This window comes from Ceratotherium simum, chromosome 16, assembly GCF_057802395.1.
Source record: "Ceratotherium simum simum isolate JZ-2026a chromosome 16, ASM5780239v1, whole genome shotgun sequence".
Taxonomy (NCBI): Eukaryota; Metazoa; Chordata; class Mammalia; order Perissodactyla; family Rhinocerotidae; genus Ceratotherium; species Ceratotherium simum.
In genome coordinates, this window is record NC_141915.1 from 58,604,919 (window position 1) to 58,626,115 (window position 21,197).

Consider the following 21,197-nt stretch of genomic DNA (forward strand, 5'->3'; position numbering starts at 1 on the left):
AGTTGCTGTATGTGGGATGCGGCCTCAGCATAGCCAGAGAAGCGGTGTGTCGCTGTGCGCCCGGGATCCAAACCCGGGCCGCCAGCAGCAGAGCGCAAGCACTTAACCGCTAAGCCACGGGGCCGGCCCTATATACACATTTTTATCTTATTAAAAATTATATAAGTAATTCTTGATTGCTTTGAAAATTAGAAAAATCTAGATGAGCAATGAGGAGGAAAAAGGAGTCATCCCAAACCACAGCCTAAGAGTGGACGGCTGTCAACACTTTGGTGTTGAGCATTTTCGTATGTTTGCACGGACACAGAGGTGGGCGCCCAAGTGTACGCACTCCACCTCGGAATGGCCTGTCTCACGCGCGGATACCGTTACTTACTGGAGCCCACATGGGATCTCTTCAAGAATCTGCCTGGGGCCCTGTTGATAAGGGCTCTGGGGGCTCTAGGGAGCGAACGGGAGCATACATATTGTGGCTTGGGGAATGTGGCGTGAGAAAATGGCTATGAAGAAAGGGTGGGATCTTGACCTTCGGGAATCGTGGGCTTCGAAGCTGAGTGAGCGAAAGAGCAGAGCTTGGGGGAGAGAAAGCGTGGGGTGACCCCGAAGGACATCTTGGGGGTCCCTTGTGCTCAAGCCTGTGGTGCTGCAGAGTGAGTAGAGGTGTGGGCTGGGCCCAATCACAGTGGGTGCTGAGCACTGTGCTGGGAGCAGAGAGGCACTGGCAACGCCCTACTTTGCTGCCACGGGGCTCCCCGGCAGGCCCTGTGCACCCCACACCTTCCTGCCCCATGAGTCTTTGGGGCCTGAGCTTGAGTGGGTTGGCAAGTCCAGGGCCATGGAACTTGCACGTTGGACACTGACCGTAGACTCGAACAGTGGGAACAGAGAGGGGACACAGATGAGGCTTGGCCACTGGCTGCGCGTGGTGGGCCAGGGAGAGGAAGGAGCCAGGGATGACAGGTGAGTGCTAAGCCCAGTGGCAGGAAACTGCTGAATGTGAGCGGGGCTGAGGACCTCAGAGGTGGAGCGGCAGGCAGGGTTTGCGAGGCCTGCAGGAAACTCAGATGGGTGTGAGCTATGGGCCTGGAGTGGCGCCCTAAGCAGCCCCCACAGAGGGAAGACCACACGGGATTCCCGAGTTTGCCTATATGGCACACACACATGTATACATGCACACACACACACACGCATGGCCCTGAGGACAGCCCCATCGAGGCTGTGTTTCTAGACTTGCAAGAGTGACAGCTTGAGAAAACACAAGAAAGCAATGTGGTTCCCAAAGTTACTACCCCATCTCACCCTTGAGCAAAAATACCTTATTCAGGGACTTGTAGGGGTCGGGGTCACTGAAGGTGAACGGGGCTTCTCGTCTGAACTTCTCTCTGAACTCGTGCTGCTTGAGCTGCAAGAGAACCACGCGGAGACGCGTCGCACTCCCCATTTCCAGCCCGGAACGCGTCGTGGCTCCTGCAGCCCCCACGCTGCACCTTAGGCCCCGCCCCGCCTGAGGGGCTGCAGTACCTCGAATTGCTGGCACTTTCGCCTCAGGATGTTGACCTCATTGGCCTGGAGGGGCGCCACGTTCTGTTTCACCTGAATGGCCAGTTTCTTGGTGTTTGTCCACTGCTCCGGCAGTTCCTATGGCAGGCAGAGGCCAAGGACCATTCCTTTTTCTGTTCTTTTTAAAACTTTCCATTGTGAAATAATTATAGACACATAGAGAGTTGTAAAAATAGTACAGAGAGTCCTGTGTGCCTTCCCCTCACCTCCCCCAGCGGTGGCGTCTTAGACAGCTTGGTTCAATAGCCAAACCAGGAAGCCGGCATCGGTGTATTTCTGTTAACTAGATGACAGAACCTGTCAGTTTTCACCGGAATCCGTTTGTGCACGTGTGCATGTGCGCGTGCGTTGGGTGCACACGTGTGTATGTATGCATGTGTGTGTGCATGCATGAGTGCACATGTGTGTGCGCGTGTGTTGTGTGCACGTGCATGTATGCACGTGTGTGTGCATGCATGAGTGCACGTGTATGTCCTAGGCAATTCTATCCCACGTAGAGATTCCTGTAACCACTACCACAATCCACACACAGCACTGTTCGTCACCATAAAGAATTCCCTGTGCTATCTCTCTGTATTTGCACCCACCCCACCCCACTCTAGGCAACCACTCACCTGTTCTCCATTTCTATAATTTTACCATTTCAAGAATGGCTTTAACAATTAGATGAATTTTTGTATTTTCCAAGTTCTCCACACTTGGGAAAATATGTACGTATAATCATAAAATATTTTAAAGAAAAAAAATTGCAGCCCACGAATTCTTTGCCCACAAATGGAAGACACCTTGTTTCACCTTCTTCTATGATTGACTAGTGGTCTCTCTTGGCTGTGGCATGCCTCAAATGCCATTTTTATCACACCAGCTGCCCCATCCATGGCCTGGAGCCCCTGGGAACTGGCCACACACTTCAAATCCCAGTCCTCAGCCGGGCCTGGGCAGGGCAGCATGGGCAGGCACAAGCCCCCTTGTTTTCAGTCAAAATACGACATGATCTGAAGTGGGGCTGGGGCAGCACAGGGTCACTGCGGTCACTGGCTCTGTGTGGCCATGAGCCTTCTAGCTCCTTCCCACTTTGCCCCATAGTCTTGTCACCCCTTTAGCTGTGGGGTCTTGGGCACTGGCTGGAGTCAGTGCCTACCGGTGCGGGGAGTGGGCCTGTGTGACTGGACACAGAGCAGGGGCAGAGAAGGGGAGAGAGGGAGGAGACGTAGCCAGATCTGGAAGGAGGCTGGAACTCCAGGGGGTGGCTGGGCAGCGGGTTTGGGTCCGTCTTCTCCGTCCTTCCCAGCCCAGCCCACCCGCCCACACAGCTGCTGTGGTGCTGACAGCTAACATTGCCTAAACCAGCTGTAAAGTGCTGGGCAAACGCAGCTTCAAGCCCTCCTCCCTCAATCGCCTTGCTGTAGCTGCCCCGTGGCTCCCACGTGGAGACTGGAGCTGGCTGGAGGCCTTCTGGAGTGAGGGCCGGCTGCCATGCCCCTACTCTCCGCAGGGTCTCCGCTGACCCCATTCTCTCTCCACCATCCCTCATACCCAAGGAGGGACCCGGTCCTCAGGAGGAGGTGTGGGACGTGAAGGCATTTTTAATCCAACAAAACACCGAACAAAACAAGGAGCTAATGGTCCCACTCTGGAGGCCCCCTCACTCTCCCCTCTTCTCCAGGGGGCCTTCTCCTCCCACCTCACCACTCCACAGGGATTCTCATACCTGGAAGAGGAAGTCTAGCCCACAGGCCCCACATGTGAGGCCTTGTCCTCCAGCCGCACCCCCACGGCCCCCGGCGCTGGCCTGCCAGGTTCTCCCCTCCTCCCTGGACACAGCGAGGCGCCCTTCCCATCTACCTGCAGCTTCACGTGAGTTTCCTCAGGTATCTCCTCCCCGTAGGTCTTGAGCAGCTCAATGGTTTGTTTCAGGGGCTCAAACATGGTGTCAGTCGCCACCTGCCTCTCCTTGACCTTCATCAGATGCCCCATCATCTCTACGAGACCGTCATAGTCCCCCTCCTTGAGGGGCTTCGTCAGGCCCATCCTCGCGACTTTCATGAAGGCTTCCAGGTCAGCAAGGCTAACGAACCAGAGAATGGCCTGTGAGGGGTGCGCCCTCAGTGGGGAGGGGTGAGGCCCGTCTGAGAAGAGGGACCGGAGCGAGGGCTCCCTGGTTATCTCACAAGGCCCCACTGAGGGAGGGAGAGCTCCTGTCCATCTCAGGACACCTGCTGCTGGCTGTGTCCCTGCCTGCACGCCACCCCACGCCCCACCAGCTCCACTCAAACTGACCAGCAAGTCCCAGCGTAAGGCCAGATCTCAGAGAGGCTTTGCCGGCCTCCCGGAGGGCACTCGGCTCGATTACTCTCTCTCTTCCCCCGTGCACGCACAGCTGACCACCGCCTGTAGCTGCAGAGCGACTGGTCCACCCGTTACGTGTCAGGCTTCCCTGCCAGATCCAGGCTCCTAAAGGTTTCCTCGGCATCTGGAGCCCAGACACAGCAAGTGCTCCATAAATAGGGGCTGAACAAAGGGACAGAGCCTTTGCTCACAGCCAGGTGACCCTTTTCTGCTGGGACCCGCCCTGGGGGGGCCGCTGGTCTCCAAGCCTGGCCTTCACCCCATGCCTGCCCTGGAGGAGGCGCCTCACCGACACCATGCACTTTCGTGTAAGGCCGTCTGTGGAGGCCCCTGGCCTGTTTCTCGGGCTCTCCGAGGCGGTGGTCAAGGCCAGGATGGCGGCAGGGTGGGCGGCGGGGTCCCAGTGCCCACCTGTGGATGACGTGGTCGCTCAGGTGTCGCTTGAACATGAAGCTCCATCGCTTGATGGTGTTGAGCAGGGCCTGCTTGAAGGGGCGGCAGTCGCACTGCAGCCAGCCACTGAACACCTTGGTGTTCTCGCTCCTGGACACTTCCTCATACAGCTTTTCGTACGAGTCGATCTGGAAAACACCGCATCTGCTCAAGGGCTGGCCTGCCGTAGGGGCGAGACCGGCACAGCCCAGGTGCCCAGCACAGCACGTGGGCAGTAGGAGGCCCTTACTGCAGGCTAGTCTCCTTCTCCAGCACCCCCGGAGTCCCTGTAGCCAGCAGTCTATCCCCAGCCCAGGATAATCTGTCAAACAGGGACAGCATGGGGCAACGCCAGCAGGGCTTCTGAAGAACAGGACAAAAGCCACAAGAGGTGAATGTGGCCATGGCGCCTGCAGGGCATCCCTTAACTCCGCCCTCTCCATGCTGTTTCACCGTCTTGGGGCTCCCAGGCTCCACCAGCCATCCCCACCCTCAGGTGCCAAAATGTGCCCACCTGTGCATCTCCCCTGGGGTGGGTCACTTCCACTCACCAGGCATCTCTCTCCCTCACTGCACATCACGAAGAGGTGGAGGTTTATAAATTAACTACGTTTTCTTATGTTCAGCAAGACATCTGGGCCTCGCTGACCCTGGGGGGACTGTCCCTCCCAGGGCTAGCTAATTTCTAGAGAGAGCAGACAACTCCCCAGGGAGCACACCTTCCCTGTGCAAACAACCAACCCAGAGCCCACACCCCAACCACCCCCTTTATCAGGCTCTCACAGCATCCTACACTCTGGGCCAATATTCCCCTATCCTAGTCACCCCAGGGCCAGGTGCCAGACAACTGGAGACAATCCCAACACCCTGCAGTCCTCTGAAATGATTCAAACTCGCCAATCCTCAGCCTGATTGCCCTGCCTCACCTGTTTCTTCCCAAGAAAACCACAACACAGGCTCCTGCCCATGCTTTCCCTCACTCCCTCTGCCTCCTGACCAACCCCGGTGCTTCCCCGTGTGGCCCTGTGTGGCGTGGCATGACCTTTCCTCTTGGGAACTATGAGTCACAGACTCTTTTCAGTGGCTGTCGTCTCCTGATCTGTTGGTCTCACCAGACCTGATTTATAATTAAATCTACATTTTAAAACCATTCACCTGTTTTATCTTTTTTTTTAACGTTTTGTTTTATTTATTTATTTATATTTTTTGGTGAGGAAGATGGTCCTTGAGCTAACATCTGTGTCCATCTTCCTCTATTTTTGTATGTGGGACGCCGCCACAGCACGGCTTGATGAGCGGTGTGTAGGTCTGCAACTGGGATCCGAACTGGTGAGCCCTGGGCCACTGAAGCGGAGCGCATGAACTTAACCACTACGCCACTGGGCCGGCCCCGTTCACCTGTTTTAAATCAAGCACAGTGACCCTCTGCAGGGGGATTTGGAGGTGAGGAAGCCAGTGGGCGAGGCTCACACACACCTGTTGCTGGAACTGTGTGAGGGTGGGTGGCGTCTTGGGGAGGGAGGCTTCACCCCGGTCGTCCAAGTCCTCCGGGGTGACCGCACGCCCGTAGATCAGGAAGTTCTTCATGAACTCCCGGGGGTCATCCATCCAGAGATAGGAGTACCTCTCAAAAGAGTCCTGGTACTCCTCGGCCTCCTTCATGGCGCTGATGACCAGGTTGGACATCTCCTCCCTCATCTCGATGAGGTCCGCCGTGTCTTCCAGGTCCATCTGGAAGGGGCAGGAGGGAAACAAACAGGTGAGTGTTTAGCTGGTGTTCACGACTTAGATTTGATCTCCTCGTCCTGGAGAGTGGCTCACTGTTGGTGGACGTGTTCCTAACCTCTCAAGATGGGAACTAGGGACGTATGCTGATTTGCACTGTTCTCCCAACGGAAGATGTGCTGAATGGGACTTTTGTCCAGCAGACCCCAGGATGACTTATGCATCGATTCATTCATTCAACAGCTGCTGTGTGCCACTGGGGATGGACAGGGCTCAGGTGGAGGGTACAGTCCAGGTGGGGTCAGATGTTCATCAAAGAATCACAGAAATGAAACATCATGACTCCGGCCCTTGCTCTAAGGTGTTAGGGGGAGAAAGTCGAGGAATGCTCCCTGAGGAAGTGACCATTGCTCTGAGAGCTGATGGACAGGTAGGCAAAGAGCAAGAGAAGCAGCAAAGCATGAGCACAGGCCCTGTGCTGGGAGGAAGCAGGGTGTCTGAGGAACTGAAAGAAATTTACCGTGGATGGCTAAAGGAGGGAGCATGCGAGACCCCTCCGGACAGGACCTTTTGAGTCTCAAGTGACAAGAAAATCCAACCCAAATTGGTATAAGCAAAAAGACAATTAATGGCTCATGTAACTGGAGAATCTCAAGATGGGTTTTTTTTTGCATGTTTTTTATTTTATGTATTTTACGATGCTTTGACACCTTAAAAAATCTTGCTGGCAGGAAAGACTGCCCCCCCCAGGACTAGTCAGTTCTGGGCGGGAGCACACCTTTCATATGCAAACCAACCAATCCTAGTCTACACCCTCAAGCACCTGCTTTATCTAGGCCTCACACCAAACCAATATTCCTCCTACCCCAATCACCCCAGGGCCAGGTACCTGATAACTGGAGATGACCCCTAAAGCCCAAAGCCCCGCTGACATGATGCAAACTGGCCAGGCCCAAGCCACTTCCTCTGCCCTGTCGCCTTTCCCTCGGAAACCCCAAGAAAGACTCTGGCCTGGGCTTCTTCCTCACTCCTGCTTCTGCCTCCTGACCAAACCTGGCGCTTCCTCCTGTGGCCCTGCGTGGCCTGCTGTGCCTCTTGTTTCTAGGAGAACTGTGAGTAACATCAAGCTTTTCTTTCAATGGCATTGACCTCTCCATGTCTCTCAGTCACCTCCATAAATTAAAATCTCATGGTTACAAATGAGATGGGGGTGCCCACAGACTGGGGTATGGTTTGATCACCACGACCCTAATCCTGCTTTGCTCTGCCCTCCTCTGTGTGCAGCTTTATCAGCAGATGAACCCCCCCGGGGCCCCAGGATGGGCACAGGAGCTCCAGACATGCATCCCGTCAGATTCCGGAGCTCACGTCGGCATCTGGCTCTCATTGGCCTGAGTTGGGTCTCATGTCTGTACCTGAGCTGATCACCAGTGGCAAATGCTATTCTGAACTGTGGAACAGCTTGCTGCGTGCACTTGGGCCAGGCACGTCACCTTTTTGTGGCTCAGAAATCCTCGAGCCATTTGCCCTGCCTGACACCATCTGCCTGGAAATCCCCTCCCACACTTCAAGACTCAGTTCACACGTTAGCTCCTCTGGGAAGCTGCCCTTGACCTTGCGAGGTATTTCTTCTTGCGTCCTCACCTCACCGCGCACACACATGCACGCACACATACCTCCTTAATAGTACAGAGCCTCTTGCCATAAACATTTGTTATTACAAATAATACATGCCCTGGGCCGGCCCCGTGGCTTAGCAGTTAAGTGTGTGCGCTCCGCTGCTGGCGGCCCGGGTTCGGATCCCGGGCGCGCACCGACACACCACTTCTCCAGCCATGCTGAGGCCGTGTCCCACATACAGCAACTAGAAGGCTGTGCAACTATAACATACAACTATCTACTGGGGCTTTGGGGGGAAAAATTAAAAAAAAAACAAAAAACAAAAAACAAATAATACATGCCCATTATCAAAGACTCAAACAAACATAGACATGTTTGAAATACAAAGTCCCCTTTGCATCCCCTGTCCTCCTCCATCCTTACTCCTATCCTGTTTCCCAGAAGTAAGCACTCAACAGTTTGGAGTGTATCCACAGAAAGACAGATTTTTGTTTGTTTAAATAAACGAAATCATATTCTAAACATTGTTCTACAACTTGATAAACACTTAATAGCATGTCACAAGCATCTTTCCACCCCTGACTTATTTTTGTTACTCATCCAGATGCCTTTGCATGGATGGGCCAGAATCCATTGAATGACTACAAACAATCCTCTATACATACAATACAATCCTCTATACAAACAATCCTCTGACAAACACACCTCCTCAGACCTCCCTTCTGGGGGAGCTGAGTTTCCTAAGCCTTTTGCATCCCCAGAAGCAATCTGACTGCGCTTTACTTAGCAGGTAGGTGTTTAATGCACGTAGAGTGAATGGATGCGGAAGGCACATTTGTCCAATGCCTGAGTGCTGAGAGAGTCCCAGGGTTTAAACTACAGAAGGGAGTGGAATACCAGGAAATGGGTAAGGACACACCCCTGGTGCCTCACTGAGGGTAGAGGGGCGTTGGAGGAATGAAAGCCAGACTGACTGAGAAGCCACTTTGGGAAGACACGGGATTTCGGGAGTAGAGAGAGAAATCCAGTCTGTAATCCTGGGGAACCTGATAGACGAGAAACCTCTGGGCTCCTCCACATTCAGAACCATCATCTTTTTTTTTTTTTAATAATTTTATTTATTTATTTTTTTCACCCAAAGCCCCAGTAGATAGTTGTCTGTCATAGCTGCACATCCTTCTAGTTGCTGTATGTGGGACACGGCCTCAGCATGGCCGGAGAAGTGGTGTCGGTGCGCGCCCGGGATCCGAACCCCGGCCGCCAGCAGCGGAGCGCACGCACTTAACCACTAAGCCACGGGGTCGGCCCCACCATCATCATTTAAAATGTAAATAAATAGGCATTGCTGAGTTACGAAGGCAATTCCGAACCAGGAAAGCAATTTGTGCCCACACAGGGAAAGCAGCTGGGGCCATAGGAAGCCCAGACTGACCTTGTAGTTCATTCTGCCCTTGGCCAGTCGGGGGATGAGCTTGGCAGCATTGTAGATGTCAGTGATCAGGCTCTCGATCAGCGCCAGGAAGCCATGGTTCCCACCCATCTCCAGGGATGGATTGAAGACCAGCCCGTCCTCATCCAGCTCCATGTGGACCTCAAACAGCGGCGCCACGCTCTCCTGAAACAGGTCATCACGGGGGTCAATGCCTCGCCCTTGGTTGAACCATTCTCAATGCCCAGATGTTCACTCTGGGCACCGTCTAACCTATAGGGCTAACTCCCACTGGCTGGGACCACTTCGGAGAGCATGCTTCCCAGCGGCCCCTTGAGCAAGTGCCATGAAACCAAAGGCACTGCCACTGGGCCAAAAGCAGGCTGGAGCAGTCCAGGGCAGGAGACAGCAGCGATTCTAAGTGCAGACGAGAGACCGACTACCTCAGTTCAAAGCCTGTATCTACTACTTATTAGCTGTGTGGCCTTGAGTAGGTCACTTGAACTCCCAGTTTCCCCAAATATATAAAATGAGGATAATCATTTTATAGAACAGAGACAATAATTGTCCCCACCTCTTTGGGTTATTGTGAGGACTAAATGACTCAATGACATATAAAGTGTGCAGAGTGGTGGCTGGCTCACTTCTAAGAGCTGGCAGCCACAGCCACGGTGCATGGTGGGGTCACAGTCGGCAGGACGGCCTTCGCGGTGCCCCGGAAAGGATGAGCCCTCCCATCCATCAGAGGTTCCCCTTTTCAAAGCACACACACACTGTAACCCTGTCTGTTCCTGGATCCCGCCTTGTGAGGCTGCAAGGCTGAAGGTGCTAGCTCCATCTATAAGGTGAGGGGATGGAGGATAGACTGACGTACCAGCGAATCTCAAAGTATGGGCCAAGGCCCACAGGTGGCCATGAGATCCGCTCCACGGCCACTGATCTTCCTATAAACAGAGTCCCACATTGGCCCTGGGGGTGGTTGACTCGAGAGCCCTCGGGTTGCTCTATGACCAAGGGAGGGTGTTGACTAGTGTCCGAGTCAGTTGGTAAGTAGTACAAAAGGTCAATCATCTTGAACTCAGATGACCAGACTTTTCTTAAGCCTCTAGCTCAGGGGTCTGCTCCTGTCACTAGGCCACTTGCAAATATGGGGACTCCCTGGGACTTTTTGAGAAGGGCATTTTGTTATAAGGGCATCATCACGGTTTTGTGACTTTCCTCACTGTGTTACAATAAATTACAGCTTGAAATTGTAAGTTAAGTATAAATTAGTTAATTTCATTCCTGACACTTTGCACGGCTGTGGGTTGCTTGGTGAAACTTAACAGTTGGTAGTGATGACTACTTTCATCAACAGAACACAGGGTCTGTGATTGTCTGGTGACAACCAGCCTTTGACACATGTGCTGGGCTCAAGCACGGATTATTCGCCCTCTGTAGCTGGTACAGGGTGTCTCAGCGTGGTCCCCACCATCCTTTCCTGTGGGTGGACTATATGGGCTGGGGGTATTTGATTTTGCCCTAGTGGTTGTATTCCAGATCATTTGGGAATCAGTGTAATGAAAAAGAAATGGGTAGGGAAGGGCTTACCCCCATGGAAAACACTGGAGAACATGCCAGGATGCAATTAACCTGTATGTCTCGTTTGCTGATCTGGTTTACACTTCCACTCGCCCAGCAGTGGGGTAAGTAGGTTAGTGGCTGATGTTGCTGACAGGAGGGCATCACCCCCACTTCCTAATCAACGTGAGTAGTGGCAGTGGTGCCTGCTCTCCCTCATCTGGCAGCAAGGTAGGACAACCTTCTCACATCCACTTAGGTATTCTATAGCCGACTTATGGTGTGGCAGAATTAAAGTGACAAGATGTCCTGAGCGCCTGGGACTGAGGAGGGGCCCAGGATGCAGGACTTCCAGTTTTAACACCAGGAAGAGTTGGTCACCCGAGGCAGATTTCAATAAGTCTGTTTATTTGTAACATGATAGCCTGTTCTTTCATCAGGAAACTGCAAACTATAGAGTCCGATGTAGACCTGATCTTATATTTATAAAATAAATATGTGGATACACCTACACATGCATACATATATATCTGATATTTATAACTCACATCTGTAACCATGTTGTCCATCAGGTAATTTAGAGATTTGCGAATGAACTGGTCAAATTCGTCTAAGACCATGCTGTCAATGTAGTTGACATAATCTTTCCAGGAATGGCTCGTGGTGTCCGCTCTGAACAGCTCTGCGTTTTCCTGCAAACAGAACCACACAGTCGGCTGTCGTTTCACTGGTTCATCTGTTCCTTCTTTGATCAATGCACTCAATGACTCTCTGGCTCCCCTTGTCCTTGTTCACAACCTCCAGACACCTGGCTCTGCTTCTAGCTTCTTGAATGTGCCAGGCTCTTTCCTACGGCAGAGTCTTGCACAGGCTGCTCCCTCCCATTCTCGCCAGGTCTAGCTTCTTCTAATAGTTTAGCTTTCAGCTCAAATGTCACCTCCTCACAGAGACCCTCCTTGACCACCCCCCATTCATCTCAGGTTTGGTTCCTGTCCCTGCCCCCACCTGTATTCCCTCTAGAAATCTATTATTGGTGCTTATCATGGCACAGATGACAACTCTGAATTCTTTTATTTATTTTTCTTTGGTCTGTACCTCCCCTTGATACCAAGCTTCATGAGGACAGGGATTGACTGTCCTTTCCACCAGTGTACCTCCAGCACTCAGCAGTATGCCTGGGACAGAGCAGGAACTGGTAGATGGATGAATGGATGGATGGGTAGATGAGTGGGTGGGTGGATGGGTGGGTAGATGTGTAGGTGGGTGGGTGGGAGGGTGGATGAGTAGATGGATGGGTGGATGAATGGGTAGATAGATGAATCCGTAAGACAGTGAGTGCTACAGGGGGACACAAAGATGAATATGACCCAGTCTGTACCCTCAGGGAGGTATATTCTAACAGGGGAGAGAAGACACAGGCTTAAATAACTTCAGCGCAAGGTAGAAAGAAATGGTTCAAATGTCTATCATGGAAATAGAGGACTCTGGCAAATGTATGTGACCTCAAAGCCTTGTCTCATTGGCTCGCTGGCCTCTGCCCACCCAGGGTCCTGCCCCACTGCCCTGCCTCCTCTCCCGCCCTCTCCCTGTGCTCTGCGCTGTGATCCCTTGCCTAACCCTAAGTCAAATAGATCTCGCCTGTGCTCTGTTTCCAACACATCTGAGAGTGTTAACGAGTTAATTGGTTAACTCTTCCAAATAACATTTTTGCAGTTTAACATCTCAGTTTAGTGGGACCTTCTGGCACCATGGCAAAGGAGGAATGAAGATATGGAAACAAGACTGAATATTTTTTGGTCCAGTCAAGTCACTCCATTGGGGTAATGACTTTCCAAGCAACGACTTGACCATGAGAACAGCCAATGACAGACCCTCCTCCCAATGGAGCCTGCTGGTCTGTCTGGGTGTGGTGAACCATCGTTTAAGTCCATACCAATGATTTGTACCATGCACTGGGAAACCCAAAAAAACTGCCCTGAAAACATCTTGAGCTCCAGAGAGAATTTTCTCTTTTTTAGGCCAGTGCAGAGCTCCACCTTTCACATTCGCCTCAGATACAAGCTCAAATGCAAGCTGGATGAAACGCCTGCCAGGTGAGGAAGACATGAGAACCCCCACACAGTCAGGAATCCAGGCGGAGCTTCCAGAAGGCCAGGCTACCATTTTGCATTCGCCCTCTGAACGTGCCCACAGGGACACAGGCCCGTGGACTGTTGTGACTATTGGCAAAAAGGAATATCCTACCCTCTAGGCAGCACAGCAGGTGTGTGTTCTCACATTATCCCAATTTAAACGTGTTGGCACCAATACACCATGCACACACTCGATGTTCCTCACTCTTCACATGGGTGAACCATGGGGAAACCATGAAGGACACTCAATTACACACACAGTGCTTGCCCTCAAGCAGCTTATCCCAGGGAAACAAGAGCTGTTGACCTTGTACAAAGATGTCACTTGTCTACACCAACTTTGCGTGGGGTAGGGGGTGCTGATCCCCCTAGAACAGAGGAAGGCAGACACATGACAAGGGGAATCAGGCTTCAAAGGGGATGTTTGGGATGGTCTGCTATTGTGAAACGACTCTTGGATTAAAGATCGTAGACATCTATGACCACTGAAGCCATTTTTATGAAAAGCAAGTGGGCTCTCGAAGGCCCTCCCGCGTGCTTCCTTACTGCAACCATGGCCTGGATCTTCAGGCCAGCATCCTTGACTGCGGTGTAGCGTTTGTTGAGATTGACCATCCTTCCATCCAAGTCCAACAGAGCATCTTTCTTGTTGTCCTTTCTTTCAAACATCGGGTTGGCAGACCAATCCTGAAAGGAAAACATGAGAGAAAAGCCTTTGGAGAAAATGCTTCTGGTCTTGCTCCTTCACTGCATGCTCTTTGGTGTGAACATCGTCGTCCCTTGCTGACCTAGGAGAGACCTAGGGGCCGCTGAGGACCAGAAAGCCTTAGACGATTTAACTCAAAACCATTCAGGGCCTTGGGGGACCGCAGAGAGACCTCTGGAATGTTTCACCCAGTCAGGCCCAAAAGGAGTCACTCTTGGGGAACGAGCATCTGATTCTCTTGTCGGGGTACCAAAGGAGCTGAGGGTGAGGGAACCCATAAATGAAGAGGTAAGAGACACAACGGCCAGATCTGGAGATGAATGTGGAAATGGTCCGAGTTCCAGAGAACAGAAAGAGACACGTGAGAGAATGGATGACTAAAGAAGGTGCCAACGAGCTGAAGAAATGCTGCCATCTTCAGATGGAAACAGTTAATGAAGTCCAGGGAACATTAACAAAAGGAGATGCATGTCTGGATACACCCTAGTGACATTTCTGAACCCTGAAGATAATGAAAAAATCTACACGCCTCTAGACAGAGAGAACAGGGACTTAAAAAAGGAAAGTCATACTATCGTCCACCTTCTCAACATTGAAGCTACAAGACAGGGATGGCTGTGGGCTGAATTGTGTCCCCTCAAATTTATATGTTGAAGTCCTAATGCCCTAGTACCTCAGGATGTGCCCATATTTGGAAAGAGCGTATTTAAAGAGGTTATTCAGTTAAAATAAAGTCACTAGGGTGGGCCTTAATCCAATATTACTGGTGTCCTTATGAGAAGAGGTGATCAGGACACAGACAGACACAGAGAAAAGACCCCGTGAGGACACAGGGAGGAGATGCCACCAACAAGCCAAGGAGAGAGGCCTCAGGAGAAACCAACCCTGCCTGCACCTTGATCTCTGACTTCCAGCCTCCAGAATTGTGAGAAAATAAATTTCTGTTGTTTAAGCCGCCCTGTCTCTGGTACTTTGTTAGGGCAGCCCAGGCAGACTAATACAGGGATGTTTCTAGACTGTTGAAAGAAAAGGGCCATATCAAAAAATCCTTATCTGGACAAGACAGCCATAGGTGAGATCAAATGAAAGATATTTTTGGACAAGCAAGGACTCGGAAAGTTTGTCATCAACCCACCCTTTCTGAGGAAATTGCTTGAAGAAATATTCCATTCAAATGAAAATTGAATCAGAAAAAAAATAGTGGTAAGCAATGATTTTTGTCTATAATGTAGTGAGTAAATTTAAGTGGGTGGTGATGAAATGAATGTAAACTATAAAGTAGAAAAGTTTCTCACTGTGATAAGCCAAAGGAGTCTTGAAATAGAAGAGATGGGTTCTAAGGAAAAAAACTACTGCTGGTCTGGATCAGAAATTCTAAATGATTTCAACTCACGAGTTTGTGGGGGAGGAGAGGAAGGTGATGGAAATCAGCGTGATCTGAAGTCCCATCTTAGTGCGGGCACGCAGTGGGGTGGTAGAGCAGAGTGGGGCTGCTGGGGCATCTTGATTATTTGATTTTGATATGAAAAATATAGCATAAACATGGTTGTTTTAAAAATAAAAGAGTTACATAGACATTAGAATTAATGGGAGTGGGGACTTGAAAAACTTCCTTTTGGATATATTGCTGCAGATGTCTGCAACTTAGGGCGTTGACGACAGGCCACGGGGAGGCTGGTGAAGGACTCCCCCAGTTCTCTGGATTGGGCTGAGTGCAAGAACTGCGCTGCTTCTGTCATGAGCAAGGAGCTTGCTGCAGGCAGGCTGAGTCTCAGCGCGTCTCTCTCCACCTGGTTCCCGGCACCGGCCTGGCGTAGAGGGGTCCTGCCCGCCTGCTTGCTGAGCTCAACAGAATGCAACAGAACTGAACTCCGCAGAGGGATTGTTTTCTGCCTTGGGACCGCCCCCCAACATCGTTGTGTGGTCCAGGGCCTCAAACAGCAGGTTCCCGCTGCCTTTGGCACTTTCCACGAGCATCTCCGTGGAGCCCGTTTTCCCCAGGACCCCCTCCTGGGCCTCCATTTAAGCCCACTCTGTGCTTTGCAGCTTACTCACCTTCGTGGCCTGGGAAATCCCATCTATATTTTGCTTTGCTTTTTGTATCCTGTTCTGCAAGTTATGTAGAATTTCTCGCATCTCTTGAATATATTCAAACACACCTAAAATATAAGCGTAAAGGAATCTTACAAAATGAACATTTTAGCAAGATGAAAACTTCCCTTGGGCTGGCTTAACGCTCATTATTCCGAGACAGCACTTGGAAAAATACGTCTACCCTTCTGGAATATGAAGCAGAAAAAATCATTGTGAGTTCCCGGAAATGAAATGCTGAGAATAATGCATATTGCGCCTCTTTGGAAGCGGGAGTTCCTTATCCCCAAATAGGTGGATTATTAATTCCACCTGGGAACTCCAGGCACCTGATGTTAAAGGACCCCCACCCCTGTGCACCCCAGCCCCTCCAACCATGAACAGAACGCCGGAGAGACTTGAGCTTCTCAGAGGCCTGGATTGAAGCAGCTAGAAAAGAGATGCGTTCTTGGGCAGAAGTGAGAGAAAAGTAGCATAGGGCTTCTTTGCACAGAAAAGTCCAGGTGGATCTCGTTTCAGGTGAGTGGACACTCCCACCTTCTAGGTGAGATAGTGGAGGCAGGATAGGGCAGAAGAGGGCTGAAAGGATGGCAAAAGACAAGTTGGAAGGCCTGGATGGAGGCGGAGCAAAGGCGGTGGTGTCCAACCAGACACTGCTGGGTCTTCTGCCTGATCCAATGGTGGGATGAAGGGAGGAAGGGGACTCATGGGTACACTTCTTTCCACTTCTCCGACACCTGCCCTGAGCCAGCTGCAGCGTGCCCGCGTGGGAAACCACCACAAAGCCCTGGTCTCCAGCAAGTCAAGTTTGGAAACTTGGAACCCTTGGTGGTTCTCAAGGAGTCTTTGCTGATTCCATCTGTAAGTGACACAAATAGGCTCTTTCGGGACTTGGTGAGCAGGTGGAAATATCCTTCAGCTTTAAACATAAACCTGTTGGAGTCAAAGTGGACCCATGGAGCAAGAAGGCAGAAGCGGCCACTTGGGTGTGTTTTAGGACAGATGCTGGACAGGTCAGACCCTCCGCCCCCAGTTTAACCCAAGGTGAAATGAACGTGGCCTTGGTACCTTCGCCATTCCAGAACAACGTCGTTTCAGCGCCCAATAACTTGACATCGATTGCTTCCAATTCTGACTTCACTAGTGGAAATTCTACATCCATCACAGTGGTCTTTATCTGCAAAACGAAGGCTACAGTTTCAGGGCCTTTGTTCCAAATCCAGCAGGACTGAAAATTGTCTTATGGTGAGGAGTTTTATTACTCAATACCAACCAAACCAATTACAATTAGTGTTATTTGATTGGGAATTATATGTAAATCAAATATCAGGAGATTTCAACTTTCATAATTATTTTTATCACCCAGGATTTATGTCTATACTTAACCCTAATTACCCACGTTATGGGACTGAAAGCGAAGGAAGTAGGATAATGCAAAAACAGTGAGAGTATAATCTAAAACTTTTTAAATTTTGGCTTAAAATCACAAACAGAAAATCAGAGAAACACACATGGGTAACTGGGGCATTTCTGGGCTCTGAATCTCTCCTTGATCATAAATCTAAAGCTCAGGGAGGTCCAGGATCTGCAGAGAAACTGTCCCAGTTGTTAACGGCTCAGAGTCAACAACACTAGAGGTTCCATATTGCCTTGACACAGTTCTACTCTGCTTTAAGAAGCTAACGTAACGCTTGAAAACCTCAATTCACAAAACAGAAAAAAAGGAGAAGGAGAGTGTATCTAGTTTTTATAAATTATAAATAATTCCTTTAAATAACAAGCACCATTTGTGCTTTGGAATATCATTCTATCTAGCAACATTTTGATTTTTATATAACTTTTCAAGGACACTTCTACTCTATAAAGAAAGGGATGTACATAGAATTAAAATTGCACATTAGATGCTATTTGCCTTTCAGAATAATTCTTTACATACATTTAGTACTTTAAATGGTGCCCCCACCGGCACCCCCACCAATGCCTTCAAGTGATTTCAGATGATTAACTCTCAGAAAAGTGGGTAAGGGCAGAGAAATAAAGCTAAAAAGCTATTACTAGTGGAAACCAGACAGAAGTAAAGATAGCACCTCCAGAATTACAAAGCGAGTCAATGTGAAATACGATTCCACTTATCAGGGTTTGGTTACGAAACAATTACTCGGGGCAGCGGTCCGTCCCCGCTCAATCGCAGAGCCCCTGCTCTGAGACTATATCCCAAGTGAGATAATCTCATAACGCGCCTCTTTTGGATGTCTGTAACCAAACCCCTGTGAACAGAGTTCAGAGGGGAGCCCCTTACACTGAATTTAACCTGCTGGAAAAGTTGCTGGGTTTCTAGTAACTGACCCTGGGCAAAGACAGCAGGGCTGCTGCGTGATCAGAACCCAGGGCCAGCCCAGCCGGGGCTGCTGTGGAGGGGGCGCTCCTGTGCGGTGAAGGCTGGGCTGCGGGTCTTGCCCACAACTCAAATGGTTACTTGGAGACTCAGGACGGCAATTTATCAACGATTTTTCACTGTAATAGCCCAGAAAAGTAGCTAAATATTATTAGGCCGTTGTAATGGCCAGTGTAAACAAAGCTCATGGTGATAAGGTCCATCTAACACACCCTGTTTATTATTTTTCAACAGCCTATGTTATAAATCCGCACATTTAGGGCATTTTTCCCAGCAGTGTGATCTGAGAGAAAAAAACACTCAAGAGGTCCCTCAGAGAGCCCAGCAGACTCCTTAAAGCTCCACGCCCATTCTTGTCTCATTCGAATATCAGTGAATATTAGCGGTCTGGAGGCTCATGGTGTCTCTCTGCAACAGAAACCATGCTAAGAATAAGAAGGGCGTCTGGGCCGGCCCCGTGGCTTAGCGGTTAAGTGCACGCGCTCCACTACTGGCGGCCCGGGTTCGGATCCCGGGCGCGCACCGACGCACCGCTTCTGCGGCCATGCTGAGGCCGCGTCCCACATACAGCAACTAGAAGGATGTGCAACTGTGACATACAACTATCTACTGGGGCTTTGGGGGAAAAAGGAGGAGGACTGGCAATAGATGTTAGCTCAGGGCCGGTCTTCCTCAGCAAAAAGAGGAGGATTGGCATGGATGTTAGCTCAGGGTTGATCTTCCTCACAAGAAAAAAAAAAAAAAAAAAAAGAATAAGAAGGGCATCTAAGGGGCTCGGGAGCATCTCCAAAGACGGGAAAGAGCATCCATGACAAGTCACTGCAGGCGCTTGGCTCCGGGCTGACTTCGCTACCCCCACTCCACCCAGCATTTTTATCAGCAGAAGGAGATCACTCGCAGTGGAAGCCAACGCGCTTCACAGGTTGGACAGCCTGTCCTTGGTTGGGTTTTGTTTGGACATACAGAAATGGAAGATCAATTTTTTGTTTTTTTCTAAATAACATTTGTTGAGTTTTTTTTCTGATTGCATCGTTGTAGAAAATCTTTTGCACTGAGAGTAACCCATGAACACTTTTCCACATTGCTATTTCCCTAAACTTCCATTTTCTCTAAGCACCATGGCTGGGAGGTGTCCAGGGAACGCATGGACATGCGTCCTCCGAGGCTGAAGAGAGCTGTTTCTGGAGAAAGTGAATTCAAGGAAGTGCACTTAAAGCAGAGACTCTGTTTCATGGTCCGTAGCACAAATGAGTCAATTAAGATTTTATCTTGAAAGTGAAATTAATGAGAATAACTCAGTATTATTGAACACGTTTTAGGTTGCATTACCCCCTAATGCCCTAATTCTTGGAATGGAGTAAGGAATGGATCCGTGGTTGATTTGTTGGTGGGTGTGGGGGAGAGGGAGTGATATTTTTGATAAATCCACCAGATGGCATGACCGACCTGGTGAGCTTCACTTCGCCTTCAGCTTTCCCAGCCTGTTCACGAAGCAGGTCACTTCTACCAAGAGCAGGGGCTTCCTCAGTCTCCCCAGGCTCGCGCCTAGTCTTTCAGTATTCCCATCCTTCTCTTGTTTGGCATCTGAGGTGAGCATCGAATTCTTGGGCTTGTTCAAATACATGGCGTTATCTGGCCACCATCCCCTACACGAGACGTCTTGTAGGCAGGTCCTGGATGACAGAAACACCCTTTGGATTCACAACATTACTGATGCCATTTCTTTCTCTCGTAGGAGGAAGGTGCATGGCACAGCTATGGTGCAGTTAATACCAACTCAGATAGAACCCAGCAAGGAGATGGGGAAGGGCCAGACATGAAGTGGTCCTGGATGGCCTGGGCATCCCCTCCAAGGCCTCTGCAAGACAGGCCAGGGAAAAACAGAGGCCTGGCCCACGTGACTCTAGGAAAGGGGCCCTCACATCAGGAATCTGGAAGTGGGTAAGCATCTCATGGACAGATTGAGACACAAAACACAGAAACAAAAATACTCCAGGTCCCAGGCAGCTGTTCCAGTTGGGGGTGGGTTGGCTGCAAGAAACACGACCCACTGGAGCGAGCTCAAGTCACGTGAGGGTGTGCTGCAAGCGAGCTCCCAGAAGGGAACCCCACACTGCTTGGAATCTTTTTGTTCCTGGAAGTTCAAGTACTTGACTTCTCTCAGAACTGCCACCAACTAAGGCAAATGAAGACGACAGAAAGGGTCAGGGGTGACCTCAATAGTACAGCACCTAGCGACACAAGTGAGGCAGGGATGTATCAGAGGACCCACAGGGACTGGCCCTGCAAAGTCCACATCCAGGCTCCTCCTCCGTCTCTCGGGGCCTTTCTGGCCACCTTCTCTCTTCCTTCTGCAGCCTGTGTTTCTGCTCGCTCTCAGTTTCTCTGCTCCCCCGTGATCCAGTGTCAATGGGGCTGGGACCCAATTCCAAATTCCCAGCATGCTGAGGAGAGGGGACCTTGGCCCCTTTTTGGATTAGGTGTCTGCAGTAGGCTCAATGATGGCTCCAAAGATGTCCATGTCCTCATCTCTGGGACCTGTGAATACATCACCTTACACAGCAAAAGAGAACTTGCAGATGTGATTCATTTAAGGACCTTGTCACCGGGAGATTGCACTGGATTATCCGGGCGGGCCTAATGCAGTCACAAGATCCTTATAAGAGGGAGGCAAGAAGGTCAAAAGAGAAGAAAGCAGGGCCAACCCTGGTTGCCTAGCGGTTAAGTTTGGTGCACTCTGCTTTGGCAGCCCGGGTTTAGTTCCCAGGCGCGGACCTACACCACTCACCTGTCAGCGGCCATGCTGTGACAGCAGCTCACATGCAAAAAGAAAAGAGGAAGCGGATGATAGCTCAGGGTGAATCTTCCTCAGCAAAAAAAAAAAAAGAGAGAGAGAGAAGAAAGCAACGTGAGGACAAAGCAGAGGTGGGAGTCATGTCATCTGAAGATGGAGTGAAGAAGGAGCCTCGAGCCAAGGCATGCAGGCGGCCTTTAGAAGGTGGAAAAGGCAAAGAAACAGATTCTCCCTGGAGCCTCCAGGAGGAAGCAGCCCTGCTGACACCTCACTTTTAGCAGAAGGAAACAGATTTTGGACTTCTAACCTCCAGAACCAGAAGACAATAAATTAGTGTTGTGTTAAGCCCCTCAGTTTGTGGTAATTTGTTACAGCAGCCACAGGAAACTCATGCCATGTCCTCA

General features: G+C 50.5%; 1 protein-coding gene across 1 annotated transcript in view; it reads right to left on the reverse strand.

Annotated features, from left to right (window-relative positions):
- DNAH17 (dynein axonemal heavy chain 17) overlaps positions 1-21,197 on the reverse strand; it is a 126,896-nt gene that overhangs the window by 86,506 nt on the left and 19,193 nt on the right. Inside the window, exons 14-23 of the mRNA XM_004432828.3 lie at positions 16,673-16,781; positions 15,569-15,672; positions 13,354-13,494; positions 11,224-11,367; positions 9,119-9,301; positions 5,818-6,072; positions 4,321-4,490; positions 3,406-3,628; positions 1,522-1,638; positions 1,316-1,402 (exon numbers count right to left, since the gene is read on the reverse strand). Of these exons, the coding sequence (XP_004432885.1) occupies positions 1,316-1,402; positions 1,522-1,638; positions 3,406-3,628; positions 4,321-4,490; positions 5,818-6,072; positions 9,119-9,301; positions 11,224-11,367; positions 13,354-13,494; positions 15,569-15,672; positions 16,673-16,781 (1,533 nt within the window). The remainder of the gene's footprint in view (positions 1-1,315; positions 1,403-1,521; positions 1,639-3,405; positions 3,629-4,320; positions 4,491-5,817; positions 6,073-9,118; positions 9,302-11,223; positions 11,368-13,353; positions 13,495-15,568; positions 15,673-16,672; positions 16,782-21,197) is intronic.